This window comes from Mesoplodon mirus, assembly GCF_964341445.2.
Source record: "Mesoplodon mirus genome assembly, chromosome: 13".
NCBI lineage: Eukaryota > Metazoa > Chordata > Mammalia > Artiodactyla > Ziphiidae > Mesoplodon > Mesoplodon mirus.
In genome coordinates this window covers 545,232-563,601 of record NC_138989.1, presented here as the reverse complement: position 1 = coordinate 563,601, position 18,370 = coordinate 545,232, and the positions used below count along the sequence as shown (strand labels likewise).

Here is an 18,370-nt window from a genome sequence, read left to right as displayed (position 1 = left end):
ACTGCATCTCCCTACCCTGGGATAATCCACAGAGGCGGCTGGACACGTTCCTAACCAGTCCACGTGGCTGTTGGAGCGTGAAGTGGTAACACAGGCTGAGGCCAGAACTGGGCAGTTCAGAGGAAGGCCCAGGTTACCTCGGACAATGCAGAGGCGAGGGAGGGGATGAGCATCCGGGGAACACGAGGAACAGAATCCCGAAACCTTAAATCACTGCACATGGTTCAAAGGAGTATTTTAAAAGATACGCATACGTACGCACATATGTAGTACTGATGTTTACATATAGGTGTATGTATTGATATGTTGTCCTAACCTTGATCAATGTCAAAAAAAAAACAACCCCACAAACCCACAAACCCCAAGACAACACTGACACCCCGCAGCCCCAGAAGCACGGCCCCACCTCGATGCCCTGGAGCTGGGCAGCGATGCGCTCCTTCTCCTTGATCGACCTCTGCTGGGTCTCCGTCAGCTGGTGGGACAGGGACACATTCTCAAGCTTCAGGTGCTCCAGGAGGCCCGCCTGGCTCATCTGTCCAATCTTCAAAGAAAAACACCACAAGTCGAAGGTTGCCAGATTCCAAGCACAAGCACAGCCCAGCCAGTCCCTGAGGCCACCAGGGTGAGGGTCACTGTACGGCGCTGGCCCTGGGGAGGGCCGCTCCCCAGGACCACCGCCCCCGCAGGGCCTCCCTGCCCACCCTCCTGGCAGCCACCATGACACTCAGGCCACCTGGGTCTGTGTACCTATGAGGAGCAGCCGGCAGCCCAGAAGTCAGCGCTCACCACCCCCACGACGGTGAGGTTTGTTGCAAGACCTACGTGACAGTTCCCACTGAAAGGGCATCCCTGAGTCCGGAGATGAGGGGCCTCATCTGGGCGGCAGGGACAGCCAGGAATCTGTCCATCAGATAAACTGACCCATGGCCAGACACACCTTAGGCCCTGCCCTCTCAGTCCCCGACTGTCCTGGTCACGCACCAGGTTGACCCTGGCCATTCCCAGGAAGTGCCACTGGCATCCGCCCCAGTCTGACCCAGGCCGTGCAGACCTGCGAGCACGTCCCTTTCAGAGCCGACGTGAACGCACCTAGACTTACAGGTGCCCAATGCAACCAGAAGCTGTGAGCTTCAGGGTCTAAGATGGAAGCTGCCCAGAGCAAGGAAAGGCGTCGTTCGCCGGGACTTCACCTCAAGGCAACAAAAGAATAAAGACTACCCTGCGTTCTTCTCCAGCCTGAACATTCCTGGGACACTTCCATGTTACTGGAAAAAGGGGCTGAAAATGTATCACACATGGTAATTAAGGAATGCTGAACCTGGGTGTCAAAGGTATTTGAAAAAAGCAGTTATGGTTCTCAAACTGCCATTCCCTTGGACTCTTTCTCCATTTCTGTCTTCCAAATGCCATTTCTGACTTAGCTCAGGATATAAATCTGGCTTCTTTAAATATTTTATGCCTCAAATAAAATGCACGACAGCTTCAAAATTGCATTGACTTGCAATTATTTCCAAGCACATGGTAAGTAGAACAAACGCTTATTTATGCTAAGGACGTATTTAAGCCAGGTCCTCTAGCTTAAAAAACACACAACATAAGGACTTCCCTGGTGGCGCAGTGCTTAAGAATCCGACTGCCAATGCATGGGACATGGGTTCGAGCCCTGGTCCGGGAAGACCCCACACGCCGTGGGGCAACTAAGTCCGTGCGCCACAACTACTGAGCCTGCGCTCGGGAGCCCGGGAGCCACAACTACTGAAGCCCGTGCGCCTAGAGCCCGAGTTCCGCCAGAAGAGAAGCCACCGCAATGAGAAGCCCGTGCACCGCAACAAACAGTAGCCCCAGCTCACCGCAACTAGAGAAAGCCTGCGCGCAGCAACGAAGACCCAACGCAGCCATAAATAAATAAATAAATAGAATAGAATATGTACAACAAATTTTTCTAAATTCTATTTTGTATATTTGTAGACTTTAGATTTTTTTAAAAAGGAGCATTTGGTGGAGTTAGTACTTTACGTCCTCTACTTGAGAAGTAAAGTTTCAATGTTTTGAATATTGTAACAAAAAAGGTACAATATTTTACCTGGATAAAAAAAAAGTGGGGAGATAAAATAAAACCCACAGCAAAATTCAAAAAGAAGACAGGCTGACCAAGGCACCATCAGCACCCTCACAATCGGTCCAATTAGTCCAAACACTGAGATTTGGAGCAAAGTGCATTTCAGCATCTTGCCTACTGCTCCCGAGAGCTCGCCTCGGCCCCGGTCACCCTGCAGACCTGGACTCACACCTGTTCCCACTCATGCAGAATCAGAGGCTGACACTCTGGTACCCTAACAACACAGGAAGAAAGCGAGGATATGGGAAACGAGTGTTCTCTGGGAGGATCTGGTGACCAGGCAGCCGGAGAGCTCTGCCAGGAGGTGGCGTGTGCTGCGCCCTGTGCACGTAAGAAACGCGCCACAGGAGGCGGTGACAGCGCGGGAAAGCCGGGGAGCAAGCGGCCCGAGACCCCCGCAGGCGTGGATTTGACAGCTGGGTTCCAACGACAAAAAGGGACTCCAGAGAGGGGACGGGATGTATGACTCAGAGCGAGGAACACAGGACGTCCCAGAGAAGGGGAGTTTAGTATTTAAAATGCTCAAGCAGAAGCTGTGAAACTCCCTGTGTCAGAAGGTCACAGAAGGCGGTGACCCCTGCCCGCAGGGCCTCCCTGCCCATGTGGTGGGGTGTGGGCTAGACGGGTGCTCAGCAGATTTTCAAAAAACCTGTGGGTGAAATCTCAACTCAGAAAAGTCGCTTCACTTTAGGGACAAAGCAAGTGTTCCACACCAGATGGTCAGCATGAGCCGCTGGCCACCGCGGGGGCTGTACCTGGATGTGGGCCATCTCGCCCTGCAGCCGGACCCGGGCCTCCTGGGCCAGGGCGAGCTGCTGCTGGTACCACTGCCGGACACTCTGCAGGGATGCAATCTCGGCCTGGGACGCCTTCAGCTTGCTGGTCAGCGTCGTGCGCTCCAGCTGCGCCTGCTGCAGCTGGCTCTGCAAGGCGGTCATCTGCTGCCGCAGGTCATGCACTGAAACAAGCAAGCAGAGTCGCTCAGGGGAGCCCGGCCGCACCAAAGGTCCCGTCAAGCCGGCTCCGCAGACAGCGGCGCACGCTGGGTCTCCTCCTCCTCGGCACGATGCCTTACATGCAACCGCAAGCGCCGAGCCACAGCTCCCGGGCATCCCGGTTAGGGTCCGGTCACTGCTCATCAACTGATCAACCTTGTTTTACGTGAGCTTCTGCTGAAAGACACCTTGTTTCTCTTTCTGTTGGTTCATTAACACTGAACTGTCAGTCGACAGTGCTGTACCTCGTGCCTGTGCGAAGCCTGTCTATCGCCCGCGTTTTCTCCACAAAGCACATCACGGCCTTCCTGCACTTAGGAACACCACACGGTGTTTGGGGTTAATCATAAAGAGCAAAACCACCCCAAAAAGCACAAAAATGCAAAAAACGTGGCACTAAATCGACCATTAAAGGACACTTGTGGTACTCGTGCTGAACCAAGAAGGCGGAGCCTTTCTGCACATCAGGTGACCGCAACCCTCCTCCGCGCTGCACCTATCTGCCAATGACCAGAAAGAGCTGTGGGTACTGATGGGGGTACGAATACAGTTAGTGGGTCGGGGAGTTCACAATTAGCCCATCTGCAAACAATGAGATCGACTGTGTGTCCACGGCGTTGCCACGGGAGCTCAGGAATGGTACACACACGGAACCCTGCTGGTCTGCTGATACGGTCACTGTTGAGGGCAGGGCGGGAAGGGGATCAGACAGGAAATCAGGAGAAACCCAATCACAGTACAAACAAAACCAGGCAATTATTTTAGCAATAAATTACACCAAGTATTTAAGAAAACACGTATGATTCTAATGATAGCTTCCAAAAATTTAAAACAGAACAAAAAAACACGATAGGATCCATGACCCCTGATGGGAAATCCTTGGGGACAGATGTGCCTCAGAGTTCAGAGCAATGGGGCTTTAGGATGGCAACAGGAGCATCTCCCCCACACCCCCAAATCCCCCAGCCAGCAGACACACCGACAGCAAGGCGTGGGGAGGCTGGCACTGTGCTGGGTGCGGGTCAGACTGCTGCCTGCGAGCTCTGGTCTGGCCAGGCCTTGCAACCCAGAGCAATACAGAGCTTCTTGGATTTTATAATTTTCTTAAGGGATTGAGTACCATAAAATGCTCAGAGACTAAAGTCAGTCGGCTGTTCATTTCTCAGCTGGTGCTTTCCCCACCCCAGGATCCGGATAAAGTTTTTGCCACAGCGGTTTGTCACTTTTCCTTTATTTCATCAGATCTGAAACCTCGTCTCACAAGCCTTACGGCCAAGACTCCACGTCGGTAGACGTGGTTCTTCACAGCAGCCCCGCCGCACCCCGCTCACGTCGCTCAGACGCCCAGACCTCGGGGACGAGAACGTCATCTCTCCAGCCTGCGCTGGAGGACCAGGGTCTGGGCTGACACGCCCTGGGCTCTGAGCACCATTCTCCCACCCCCTCTCCCCCTCGTCCCGTCAGCACAGTGAGATGTCGTGAGCCCACAGACCACACTTCTTGGCGCCGGCCGTGTGTGGAGCGTGGGCTCTGGGAATGGAGTACGCGCCCCCAGGATGAGCAGAAAGCGCGAGGGAAGGACACACGGGTCCGCCACGCCGGGCCCACCAGCAAGGTTCCCCGACTCCACTGTTCCATCTGTCTATCATTCCAGAGGGGGTTCCCACGGGGATCCAGCTAGACCCAAAACCTGAACTTATGGAAGGGAAAATAAAGATCTACTACTCAACAGTCTAAGTGTTGCTTTTAAATATTTTAAATGGCACCTGCAATTCTGGAATAAGCAGGCAGATCTAGCCCCCAAACGACAATGGACTGAGAAGGCAGAAGAGTGGAAACGATTACTTCTGACAGTCAGGGGTTCAAAGTCCATTTCTAAGACCTAAGCCGCCCCCCTGATGCGCATGCAAAAACGTGCAGGATTCCTCAAGCTGAACCAAAAACAACACTACTTTAGGCAAGTGGACACTTCATGTATCAATCAGAAGGGAGGATAACGCCCAGCGCACGGACGTGACAAAGGTCAGTCCTCAGAGCAGACGGGACAACCCCTACCAGGGGCACAGCCCCAGGCGCCTGCACGCGGCTAAGGGACAGACGCGCAGACGCGGGATGCTCACCTGTGTTGTCCTTGCTGAGGATGCTCCTCTGCATCTCCTCCACTTTGGCCATGAGTCTCTGGTACTGCCCTTCTGCCAACCGCAGGTCACTGTTGGAGGAGGCCAGGCTAGCATTCTTGGCTTCCAGAAGGTTCTGCAGAGCGCTCATTGCCTGCTCGAGGTCCCAGCAAGACTGCTTTAAGGTGTCCACCTCCGAACTGAGCGAGTCCTGCCTCTGCTGGCTGCTGTGGCTGTGCTCCAGCTGTGCCCGCAGCCTCGTGTGCAGGGCGGCCAGCTGCGCCTGCAGCTCGGCCTTTTCTTTAAGTGCCTGGAAAGACCCACACACAGCCACGCTGACGTTCAGGAAACTAAGTCGCTTCCACCCTGCGTGCTATGAGGGCTCACGGCCAGTGAGACAGAGCACCGTGCCCGACACGTGGACTTTACAGGGAAGCACCGTGTTTCCACAACACTCAGTCACCCCGAGCAGTACAGGTATCCAAACAGAAGGGGCTTCTCCAAACAGGCGCAAGAGGCAGGAGGGGCGAATACAGAGTCTGCCTGGTTTCTGCACGGTACGGTGGCACCTGAGCAGGGCAGCACGTGGGAAAAGCTCTGCAAGCACCCACACACCCACAAGGACGCTGGAAAACATATTTGTCCACAAAACAAAAAAGCGCACAAGCATGCACAAACACACAGTGCGAGAATACCCGGAGTGCTGAGGGATCTCTAAAAGACGAAGAGCAGCCAGATTCAAATCTGGGGAAAACAAAACCCACAGAACACGTCTGCGGGGAAAGGGTGCCATTACACAGGAGAGGCTTGGAGGGGCTGCAGCCAGGGCCGCCGGGCACGGAGCAGCCTGAGGCACAGTCTGTGCTACGAGGCAGGGCCGCGGGGACCACTGTCCACAGCACCCAGCAGGGAGAGGAGAGGTGGGGCCTCGAGAAGCCCTAGGCCCCAGGGGCAGCTGAAAACAGACACTGAGCAAAGGGCACGACCCCTACCCACCCATCAGCATCTCCCACCCACCCTGAAGTCAGCCTATCAGGGTGTGCGTGTACAGCCATTTCAAAATGCAAAGAAGAGCAGACAGCTGCACGTTAACACACAATAGCTGAAGACCAATGTCGTGAAGACAAACAATAAATTCAACAAACGGAAGAATACCCCCAAAAAATGAGTTAACTGAGCAAACGCAATAAGATTTTGTAATCAGTATAATCAGCATAATCACAGAAATGCCAAAAAGTTTTGCACCCGTAACAATCCACAAAGATCTTGGCTTGGACACAACCGAAGAGCAAATCAAATCCCAGGAGGATAAGGAGGTAAAGTAAAAGCCAGCTAAGGTGCTTCGATTGTTCAGGGCATCAAACTCAGGGGAGGTGGACACGCACTTGCTGAGGTCACGTTCTACAGGAGGACAAAGTGAAAATCGTGTGCAACTGAAATTAACCCCGACACCGCGGTAATCACCTCTTCAGTTTAGAGTTTCATGTACAGAGTCTGTGTCCCAGGACCGTGTGAACAAAAAAGTCATCAGACGTGAGAAGCACATTCAGCAGAGCAAGCAGTCTCGTGTGCACGGCTCCCCCGCCCGCACAGCGCAGGCTCCTGAGGGGAAGGGACAGTCCCCTGCCTCGACCTCACCTCCCCCAGTGCCTTGTGCTCCCCCGTCTCTGTGCCAAGTGCAGAGGATCAAAGGCAGCTGAACTGAGTTACTCTAATTGTTGATCAGAAAGCTGAAAATTAGGGGATGGAAAATGATTCTTTAGGCATATGCTAACCAGACAAAGCAAAATCCGTATCAGAAAAAGCAAAGAAGTACTAAAGGGGCAAAGATGACAATTTCACCAAGGTGAAATCCACCCCAAAGATTTAATTGTCATGGACTGTTAGGTCTCTGACAGCAGAGCTAGGAAGCCTCCCAGGCAGATCCTGACGGAGGTACAGGGAGAAACCACACGGAGCGGGAAAACCAGCACACCTCCTTCTGTGGCTGACAAATCAAGCGGACAAAAACGTACAGCTACAGAAGACGAGGCTGCTGCGTTGCTGCTGCTAAAGCTTATTCCTAAAGACACGCGTAAAACTTTGTACACACGAACAGGAACTGCACATTCTTCTCAAAGACATGGCACATTGATACATCCATCAAATCTGCATTACCTGACTAGCCTCTAATGATAAAGCTTCCAGCTGTCCTTCGAGTCTCATTTTTTCTTTAAGAACCTGCAACATTTCATCATGAGTTTCAGCAACAGAGCTTTCCACGGACACGCTGGAGGATAAAGGCACAAAGGATCAGACGGCGGGAAGATGACCGATCACTGTCTTTCCTTGACACCATCCACACTCTCCAAATTCCACACCCCTCTGCTCATCTCCCCCAGTGTTTAAAAAAGTAAGTAAAAAAGATTGAGGTAGTGAGCCAAAGCTCTTAGGCATGCTACCGATAAACACTCCCGCCCACAGCATGGCCTTTTCAGCCACCACATGGCCAGAACGTCCTCATGGAGACGTGAGCCCCCGTCACATCTGTGCAGTTTTAGAGACAGGTCTACACAGATCCTGGAAGGCAGGAGGATATCTTAACACTGCAAGTGATTACTCATCCGACCCAATTCCACTTCTTACAAAGAGACAGAGTGCATATAAATGAAGCATTAAAGACCAAGGGGGGGACTCAGAGAGGAAGGCAGTGCCTCGTGGGCCCGGCGTCCCCCACCTGCTGCAGATGCTGTCGGCCCGGCGCCGCGTCTCCCCGTTGACCTTCTGCCTCTGCTCTTGGTGCTCGGCGGCTGCGGCCTGGAGGACATCCGAGATGGAGGGGAGCTGGCCCAGGGCACCAGCGGCGATCTCCCGGCTGCTGACCCCAGAGGGGGCCTGGCGCACACCCCCTGTGTCCACCGGAAGGCCAGCCGTCCCTCGGGCAGAGACACTGCTATAGGAGGAGCTGTCGCTCTCGGTCCCGTCAGCCTCAGACACACTGTCCCCCGTCAGGGACGCATCCTCCAGGCGGGCGTCGGCCTCGGGACCCAGGCTGAGCTCGGACACCACTGACGTCCCGCTGCCTCGGTTCTGCTCCAGGGAGGCCCTGGCAGAGTCCGGAGCCGGAACATTTCCACCAGAATTCCGAGCGTCGGAATCTTCAGTTCTGTAATCAGCCAGAGACCGAATTTTGCTTGATTTGAAACTTTTTTTCTCCTTAGGATGTGCCAGGAGCCCTAAGCTGCCCACCTTCGGCCCCCGAGGGACGCTGGTGCGCAGGAAGGAATATTCTTTGGTCATAGCCACGGCACTGGCCCTCGGTAAGGTTTCTGGGTTCAACATGAGTTCAGGATCAAGTGTGCTAAAAAGTCTCGTTTTAGTTACAGGTTGACTTGACTGAGAAGGAAAAGAAAGTACAAACATTATGTTTAAATCGCCGTCCAGAGGCCGCGCCCATCACACAGCGAGGGCTCCCCGCCGCGCGGCCACACCGATCACACAGCGAGGGCTCCCCGCCACGCGGCCGCGGCACAGGCCTCCCGGGCTCTGGGACTCGCTGCCTCCACGGGGCCCCGGGTGAGGGCCAAGCGCACGCCTGACTCTGACCCGACAGCGTTTCCAAACACCCGCCAGAGCACGTCCTTCCTCCTCACACCTGCTTCACACAATATTCCTGGCTATTCTCCCATGATAATTCTTTTACATAAACCTTGAAATTTTTCTTCAAGTTAAGAAAAAAGTCCTGTTGAATTAGAACTACCTTAAATTTAAAATTACTGAGGGGATAATGAGCCACTTCCCCCCATTTATTCACATCTGTTGCCTGACCCTCGACAGAGGAAGTTATGTAGTGTTTATCTAGAGTCTAAACCATTTTTGTTGTCATTTAAATTTAATACTTAGATATTTTATTATTTTGTTGATATTGTAAATATTATCTTTTCCCACTAATTTCATAACTGGTGATACTAGGATAACTTGATTTTTCATATTTGTATTTGAAACTGACAATTTCTAAACCCCAATTATTTTAATAACTTTATATTTTTATAAATTTATAATGATAGCAATTTTTCAGTTGATTCTCCAGCATTTTTCCAAGGTGTAACCAACACCTGCAAATAACAACATTTCTCCTATTTTTTCAATATTTGTATCTCTTACTTCTTTTTCTCATATCATCATGTTAGCTAGAACTTCCCAAGTGGCCTTGAATGAGGCTGGAGATGAGGGAAGACACCATTCCTTGGCGCTGAATCAACATGACTTTCTCTTACAGATTAATATTCTATGTTATTCTACAAAGTTAGTGCAAAATCCCAAAGTGGCAAGGGACAAGGTGGGCGAAGAGCATCTCGGAATGAAGCTGGGATGCGAGAGGAAGGATACGTGAGCCCGGGTAGCAAGGAAGAGTTAGGGGCCTCCCAGATGGTCACACACACTATAAAGCTGCCATAATTAGATCCACTGAGAATAAGAAAAGCAGCAGGTGGGCTGATGACACAGAACACAGCCCAGGAACTGGTCCAAGCATAGGTGGGGTCTATAGATATTTTAGAAGCACCACAATAAGGTAGCATTCCAACCGGTGGGGAAAAGACAGACTACAAAATAAGCAATTTGAGAAAACTGGCCAGCTGTCTACAAAGAGGCTCACTCCCACCTCTCGCCTCCACCCAAAACATTCCAAGTGGATTAGATTTACACAGAAAAAAACACAACTTTTTAATACTTTTTACACTATCTCTTACTCTTAGCATAAGAAGAAAACAGAGGTGAATTTACTTATATCCTTCAAACGGGGAGATCCTCTCAAATATGACATGAGCCCCAAAAGAAGTAACAGCAAAAACTGAAAGTTCTGACTGTAAACATTCAAATCTGATGTGCAGGGAATTCCCTGGCGGTCCAGTGGTTAAAACTGCGCTTCCGGGACTTCCCTGGGGGTCCAGTGGTTAAGACTCCGCACTCGCAATGCAGGGGGCCCGGGTTCGATCCCTGGTCAGGGAACTAGGTCCTGCATGCTGCAACTCAGAGCCCACATGCCGCAACTAAGGAGCCCGCGTTCGGCAACTAAAGATCCTGCATGCCACAACGAAGAGTCTGCACTCAGCAATGAAGACCCCATGTGCCGCAACTAAAACCTGGCACAGCCAAATAAATAAATATTTTAAAAATTGAATTAAAAAAAGACTGTGCTTCCACTGCAGTGGGCACGGGTTCGATCCCTGGTCAGGGAACTAAGATCCTGCAAGCTGCGCAACACAGCCAAAAACAAACAAACAAAAAAACTGATGTGCAGCAAAAAGTATGCCAGAAAAGAAGTCACGGCAAACTAAGAAAAAGTTATTTGCAAAAATACTAGAAGGGGATAACTGCCTTATATACAGTACCAACACAGCAAAAAGACAACCAACAGAAAAATGGACAAAGACTAACAAAGACACCCAAACAGCCAGCACACAAAGAGGCGCTTACTGTTAGGAAGTACTGTGTTTTTTTTCACCTATCAGAGGACAAAGATTCAATTTTCATTATTTCTAATGCTGCCAAGGTTCTTACAGACTGCTAACTGGAATGTAAACCAGTCCATCCTATGTGGAGGGCAATACGTTATCAACTAACATAAAACCTTTTACCCAATAATTTGACAGTTAAGGATTTACCCACAAAAGTATACCAAGACACAAAACATTCCCTGCAGCATTGTTTGCAATTTCAAAAAATTAGAAACCACCTAAATGTCAATCACTATGGGTTGGTTAATGCAATGCTGGTACATACACACGGTCACAAAGGATGAGGAGGGCCTCCACGGTGCTGATGGAGAAGGAGCTAAGCACGGGGGAGTGAGAAAGGCCGTGTGAGGAGCAGCGCAGAGAGGGTGCTCCCCTGCATAGAAATTACCACCACCTCTACGCGAAGGCAGACGTATGGAGATGCTCTCAAACAGGGGAGGACTTTCATTCATCATCTCTACCATTTAAATAGGAGGTTTGAACTACATTCCTAAATAAGTATCTTCCTACTCCTCGTTTGTTTTGGCTTGCCTGTTTTGTATTTTTTTTTTTTTTTTTTTTTTTTTTTGCTGTACGCGGGCCTCTCACTGTTGTGGCCTCTCCTATTGCGGAGCACAGGCTCCGGACGCACAGGCTCAGCGGCCATGGCTCACGGGCCCAGCTGCTCCGCGGCATATGGGATCCTCCCAGACCGGGGCACGAACCCGTATCCCCTGCATCGGCAGGCGGACTCTCAACCACTGCGCCACCAGGGAGGCCCTGTTTTGTATTTTTTGAATCGAGAATTCTGAGTTTTATCAAATACCTTTTCAGCACCTACTGAGATGGTCATTAAGTCTTGCCACATGGAACGACCATTATGGTGAGTTCTATCAACAGATTCTCCCATTTTGAACTAACCTGTACTCTTAAAGAAACCTCACTCGGTTTATGCTACTCCATGAACCGACAGGCCATGCTGTCGCCTCTGAGCTCTGCGCTCAGATAGGCAGGTTCAAACCCCAGCTCAGCCGGGGGCACTGGTGGTCACTTCAGCTCTGGGCTCCCCTGGGTCATGGGGAGGACCCACCCAGATGCCGATCTGCGTGAGGACGGCACCTGCCAGGCTGCACTCTCCTCAGCCAGCCCTGCCCCGAGGGTCTCCAGAGCAGGGGACAGGTGGGGGCCAAAGCAGCCGGCATCTTGCTGCCTGCCTTCCTTAGTGCGGCGTGGGGCGGGGAAGGCGGGGTGACCGAGCAAGCGGGCCTGTCAGGTTGCTCAGACCAGTGTGTGATGAGTCCAGCAGCCGGACAGAAGTTATCTTACTGAGGCTAAGGCTTTATACACATATACGCATACATACAATTTTTAAAGATGGGAAATGATGTGAAACTTCACACTGAACTCCTGACACGTTAAACTGCCTAACGCTGGATGACCCAGGCAGAGCCTGGACTTGCGGTGCAAACCCCTGGGAGGCAAGCTGTGGACAAGCTCGGCACACAGACACTGTCTGGTCTGTATCTTGGCTCTGCTACTTTACCGCAAGTTCCTTACCGGTCCAAGCCTCGCTATAAAGTCCGTGGGGAATTTAACACAGTGCCTAGCACACATAATTACCATTGACTCTCACTGCAAAGTTTTCTGGCAGGCCATCTGGACAGACCCCTAGAAGCCCCTGACCGGGTGGGAGCCTCTGTCAGTTCAGAGCCTGGTGCTGTCCCTTCCAGTCCGTTTACATTGGCTTCAGAGCCCTGACGCTCGAAAAGCCAAGGTTCTCTCTTGGGAAAACAAATGGCCAACCCTGATGAGGACCTGTCACTACTAAATCAATCCCCAAAAGCGTTTTTTAGAAGTGTGTTTAGTTTTAAATTCCTTTAATTTGAAATTTTTCAAGTCCACAGAGAACTTGGATGGAGAGTGAAATGAACCTTCATACCCCCCTTTCTTAGACTCACTCGACGTGATTAAAAAGACTGCTTTCATTGGTATCCTAACGAGAGTTTCATACCTGAACAGAACTGATTTGAGCAAAGCATATGGACATACTTATCGTGTGTGTGGGACGTGGCACATATTCGAACACGGTACAGCAAAGTTCGGTAGAAACTGTGCCACTTACACAGTGAACAAGCCAAGCCCGGGACCGGTCGCTCGGGCACAGACAGCAGCTCTGCCCACTACTTGCTGCCCCTGCTTCTCTAGGGCAGCCTTAGAGGGAAAGAGGACCGGGCGGGGTGGGAACCAGAGCCTGCGCAAGCTCCCCAAAGGGCGGGGACCACACGACAAAAATGATCTTCGCAGAGGAGCACAGAAGCCCCCCCCCGGAGAGAAATAAACAGCAGATCCTAGAATTACGTCTGACCAGTTGCTGTTTTTCACACGTGAAGTTTTCCACTGGCTCGTTCAAGAGAGGGAGACTCACTCTTTCCTGATGGCGCTTCACCCTGTACTGTTTGAGCTGCTCTTCCAGCCGTTTCCGAGCCTGAAGTCGGACCTCCTCCTCCTTCTCCAGGGGCACTGAAGCCTCTGTTGAGCCTGAGGTGGGGAAATGGCCATTTAGAAACTCACAACGCACCAGGGCACAGAGGACCAATCAGAACAGCAGCGTGGCTGTTTTGTGTTTTATTACCGACACGATTTAGCTTTGAACGACACACGGCTGTCTAGTTTGAAAGAAGTGTTTGCAGATGGAGAGAAAACTGCGCGCCTTGGACACTGACCACAGAGAGGACCCACCTGGTGGCAGACACACTGGCCAAGCACGGGGGCCGTGCTCATGCCACGAGTGCATCGCCCCCTATGGGCACCGGGCTGGTAAAACAGGACATGGGCAACCTGTGCCTTTTAGTACCAAAAGAACTGAACTTGAAATTGGTGCCAGTGTGAGTGTTCTGAGGTTCTCACCAAGCTCTAAGTCCGCTCCCTGACGTTACAGATGAACGTGAGAAGCAATCCTGACGGGACGACGGCCGCTGAACTCGCCTTCGTCATGCAGTTATGTCTGGGCTGCTCACCTCAGTTTCCTGCCTGAAGCGGCTCCAGTCCAGGGTCTCTGCTCAAGGACAGGAGGGGAACTACTCTGACAACTTTCTGGCTCATAACAAAATTTTAAGTATCTAAAATCCAAACCTTTCACTTTGGGTAAGAGAAGGGCTGCACGGCGAGGGAAAGGGAGGAGAGCCCCAGGCCTCCCCCGGGGCTCAGACAGCAGGCTGACGGGAGCAGGGAAATGCCGTAACGGAGCCCCTTCCCGGGCGGAAGCACCTTCACACGTGGGCTCTGGGGGTGCGCAGCTGCTGCTGACTGTCACCAGGAGTCGGCACTGCTGTCACTAAACGTGCACCCATCGCTCAGGAGGTCTCTCGTACTGTTCACAACCCTGAGTGGTCCAGGCAGCAGAGACCCAGGAGCTGTGGCCGCAGGCAGGGAACCCAATCAGCAAGCGCGGCACCACAGACGTGACCTCGGGGCTGGGCTGGGGGCAGGCGAGCCGGGTGGGTACCTCGGGCCAGAGCTAACATACCCCTCAGGTCAGGACCCAGGAGTTTACACGACAGCTTGGCTGACACGCTAACAGTGAGTTTACAGAGATGTTTAAAGTACGCTGTGGCCCTAACAAGATAAGGCCTGTGAAGAACCCTCTAGTAACCAGGGAAATGGGAGCTGCAAACGAAACTATCAAGGCAGCATCACAGCACACCCATCAGACTGGTAAAGACTCAGAGGAAACAGCCTCTGTGTCCTCTCACAGGGCGTCAGCACCCTGGCAATGTGACCACACATGATGGAGATAAACACAGCTGTTGCTTCTGACCAGGAATTCTGCTTCTAGGGTGGAGCCCATAGAAACGAAAGCACCAATGTTGCAAACATGCATGGGGAGATGCTCACTGCAGTACTGGTCACGTGGCTCCTACCAGCCTTAAGAGAAGAGATATGGAGTTGCATCAGCTGATCAGCTGAAGTGGGGCAATCTCCACGTGATAAAGCTAGGTGAGGAAAGCACACAATAATGTGAGGGACATAATAACCCCATTTTAAGACACAATGACCCCCAAACCTGGCTGTTTTCAGAGGCCTGTAAAGGTCTATGTGAGAATGTGGCTGACCTGGAGGGGAGGGGAGGGCAGGGGAGGAGGTACTGAAGGGAGGACGACGCTTAAAAACAGCACGTGTGAAATGACCCCATTAAGTAAAATCACACAAGCCTGTGTATGAAAACCTACATGTTAGAAAAAGGCCTGGAGGTTTCTAGGGCTCAGAGGCTGCCAGTTTGCAACTTGTTCACCCCTGAATCCCCAGGGATTGCACAAAATAAACACTGATTAAAGTAACTCATAAAAGAAAGCCTTCAAAGTGTAACTGTCAAGATCAAAACCCCACTGGCTGCTTGCTCACCACCCAGGGTGACAAAAGGCACGCACGCACAGGCCCTTTAAACTTGGGCCTCAAGCCCAAGTCACCATCAGACCATGATGAAGTGTATCTTCTCTCTGAAATGGAGCTAATTGTTAAATGTACGACCCAACACAGTGATAAAACAGCAAATGGCAGGGGGGTGCAGGGCTTGTGCCTCTGAAGGGTGGTGGGTGACAAGGGCCCCGGGGTGGGGGGAGAGGGGGGAAGAGCCCAGTGGGAAGATGCTTACACAGTTGCGTTTCTTGCATAGGAAGACTGAGTCTGAGGGACTGCAAAGCTTCTTTTCTAACACTGCCCTCAGCACTAGTCCCCTGAGACTTCCTTAGGTTGTCATGGAAATCAGCCACACCTGGAGAGGCTTCAGGACCCACTGACAGCGGAGGGTCTGGGAACTGTGGCGCTGGCCCATTCGGACAGGTGTCCCCTTGGCTTCCTCCTTCATCTGAAGCTCTGTTTACCTCGACACCGGCACCTGGAAAAGAGGGTGTGCTGAGCCATCACAGTTTTAACAACTCAAGCAGGACAAGAAGGGATCTAGATACGTGAGCGATCTCCACACGCCATGGATCTGTCCACTCTGAGAGGACAGCAGGATCGTCCCCTCCTGTGGGCGGTGAGGTGGGACAAGTCACTCGACCTCGCAGAGCCTGACACGCTCACCTGCAGGACGCCCTCCTCACCCTTCGCGCTACGGCTGTGGAATTTAAGTAGTAATGTTTCCTTTTCATTTAAACAAGACCAATGAGAAATCTTACGAAAGTCTGTTCTTTAAAAAATAGCAAAAAACCCTACACATGCTTAACGTATAGTTGACGATGTTGCTAACAGGCGTTGTTAACAGCAGTGCTAGACCGTGTCACAGCCTCACGTTTTCAACAGGTTGGTTCCAAACGAGAAATCAAAGGCAGAGAGCGACTACGGCAAAGCTGAGCACAGAACCCAGAGTCTGTGCTTATGGCTGACAAACACGTGATGGATGCAAAGCCAAGCTGACCAGTGGTGGCTACACACGGCTACCAAGCCCTCTCCCCTCCACTTACACTGTTACGAGTAGACTCGTTTATGCTCTAACTGAAACCTATTTCTGTGCCAAAAGGAAACTAGAAAGAAAGCACTCTCCCCGTGACAGACCGGCCAGTTGGCAGCCAAAGGGCCAGGGAGGCGTGTGGAGGGGCTTGCAGGCAGGCGCCAGGGCCCCAGCACTGCGATGCCCCGGCCTCGCACAGGGGCGGCATCACTTGGCTCTCGTGGCGCCCAGTGTGCATCCAGGAAGTCCCCTCTGTGCCCACGCAAATGTAAAATGGGCTTTTCTGCTAACATAGCTACTGACTGTCACGCCTCTCTGAGAGGAAAACCAGAATATAAACGGGGCACCCCAGACACAAAGCAGAGCGGGGAGACCCACCACCACCCTGACACAACCATCTGTTGTTTTACACAAACAGCCCTTCAGTCTCCTGCTGGGGTCCTGCATCTCAGATCCAAGTTAATTGGGTCGGTTCTGCTTTCTGACAGGCTTACGTACGGATCTAGGAGAGTCTCTAAACCTTCCTGTTGACATAACAAAGTCATTTTTTGAGCATCATATTGCACTTTAAAAAAAACCTAAAAGAAGCCCCAATAAATAGTAAGACTTGATTGTTTCCAAACACAAGGCTAATTATGGATAAACAAATAACGACGACGGCACACACACGGCCAGCACCACTTCCCGGGTGCTTCCCAAGTGCTTGCATTTCACATGGGCCCTCACGACCATCCCGAGACGCAGGTACCATCCATCTTTCCGTTTTCTCAAGAGGAGAGTGAGACTGAGATAAATCAAGGATCTTGCTTGAGGGCTCCTTGCTGTTAGTGGCAGACCTAGGAGCCGTCCCACTAGAGCTCTTGGTCTCGGGCTGAGCCACATTGGCCTCACCTGGCGTTTAAGGAGCAGTAACCAGCAAAGCCACTTTAGGTGCTTGAGCACTGTTTTACAAGAACAGGAATGCAGTTTCTGCTAGTAAATCAGTACATACACGTTAACGATTTTCAAGCACACACCGACCAGGAAGAGGCATGGAATGGAGTGCACTTCCACCCTGCACTTCCGATGCACAAATAACACATTAGCTAACGTGCAAATGTGATCCAATAATCCTCAGATCACTAGTGGACCATTTCTGGATCCCAGTTAGTAAAATTCTGGCAACCAACCAAAAAGGTAGAATGTTAGGCAGGGCACAATGATGTGTCAGTGAAGACCTACAGAAGCCTTAACGGTAACCATGCTGCTCTGTCCTGCTGGAGCAGAAAGCTCCACAAAGTTCCCATTCTATTTAACATGCGTGGTGCTTGATTCAAGGTTGGCATCAACTAAAAAACAAAACTAAACTAAACTAAACCCTCATCTGATTACTAAAAACACACTCCGAATGAATTTAAAAGTTCATTACGGTCTCAGACACCACAGGCTTCCTCCAAAATGCACGCTGACCCATGTTCTCCTGTTTGAAGGCAGAAAGTCAGCAGCACACAGAGTAACTGGCAACTTACACTGGGCTTCATCCCGCTGGTCCAGTGATGTCAGGGAGCCAGTGGGCTCTGGGGGGGCCTCGGGGCCAGCCAAGATCCCACTGCTGGGTCTGTCCTCCAACAGGCCTTCCTGTACGGCCACTGCACCGTCCATGGCTAGGGTGACACGGGCTGGGCTGACACTCGGGGGCTGCAAGTGAACTGCGAGCGAGTTTGGTTTCTGCCATCAGCAACAGCCAAGACCTCCTGGGATGGACCACACTAGGTCTGCCATTTTCGGAAGACATAAAGTCTCACAAATGGCCTGAAATCAAACCAAGTAATATCATGGTACCTGACAGGAGAAAAAAGAGAAAAAAAGTATTATGAAACTTCATTTGTCAGACTTGAAGTAACAATTCCAAGACTAACATTTGGTTCCCAATTTGCATCTGTGTAATAAACAGATATAGATTTATTCATTCAACAAATAATCCTTGAGCACCTACAACATCCTAGATTTTGAGGATAAAATGCTGAACCAGCCCCACCTGGGCCCATCCCCGCAGGGTGCCTGCACTGGTGCCGGCTAAAGACCGTCCCGCCAGGGTAAGAAGCTCCACAATCGGCGCAAGAATCGGCAGAGGTAGCCATGGAGCTGGGGGTGGGCCTTGGGTGACTGACGAGCTGAGTCTGTATTTATTTAAATTTAACTCATTTGTTTGTAAATAGCCACATGTGGCC

General features: G+C 51.4%; 1 protein-coding gene across 4 annotated transcripts in view; it reads right to left on the bottom strand.

The window, feature by feature from the left end:
* The window catches only part of GOLGA3 (golgin A3), a 46,607-nt gene that overhangs the window by 20,699 nt on the left and 7,538 nt on the right, over positions 1 to 18,370 (bottom strand). For 3 of the 4 annotated variants that reach the window (XM_082641547.1, XM_082641549.1, XM_082641550.1), the window contains exons 2-9: positions 17,669 to 17,981; positions 15,363 to 15,605; positions 13,137 to 13,249; positions 7,951 to 8,609; positions 7,392 to 7,503; positions 5,238 to 5,544; positions 2,878 to 3,080; positions 407 to 544 (exon numbers count right to left, since the gene is read on the bottom strand). In XM_082641547.1, coding sequence (XP_082497673.1) covers positions 407 to 544; positions 2,878 to 3,080; positions 5,238 to 5,544; positions 7,392 to 7,503; positions 7,951 to 8,609; positions 13,137 to 13,249; positions 15,363 to 15,605; positions 17,669 to 17,801 — 1,908 coding nt within the window. In that variant the 5' untranslated portion in view covers positions 17,802 to 17,981. The remainder of the gene's footprint in view (positions 1 to 406; positions 545 to 2,877; positions 3,081 to 5,237; positions 5,545 to 7,391; positions 7,504 to 7,950; positions 8,610 to 13,136; positions 13,250 to 15,362; positions 15,606 to 17,668; positions 17,982 to 18,370) is intronic. The other variant, XM_082641548.1, reaches the window with a different exon arrangement.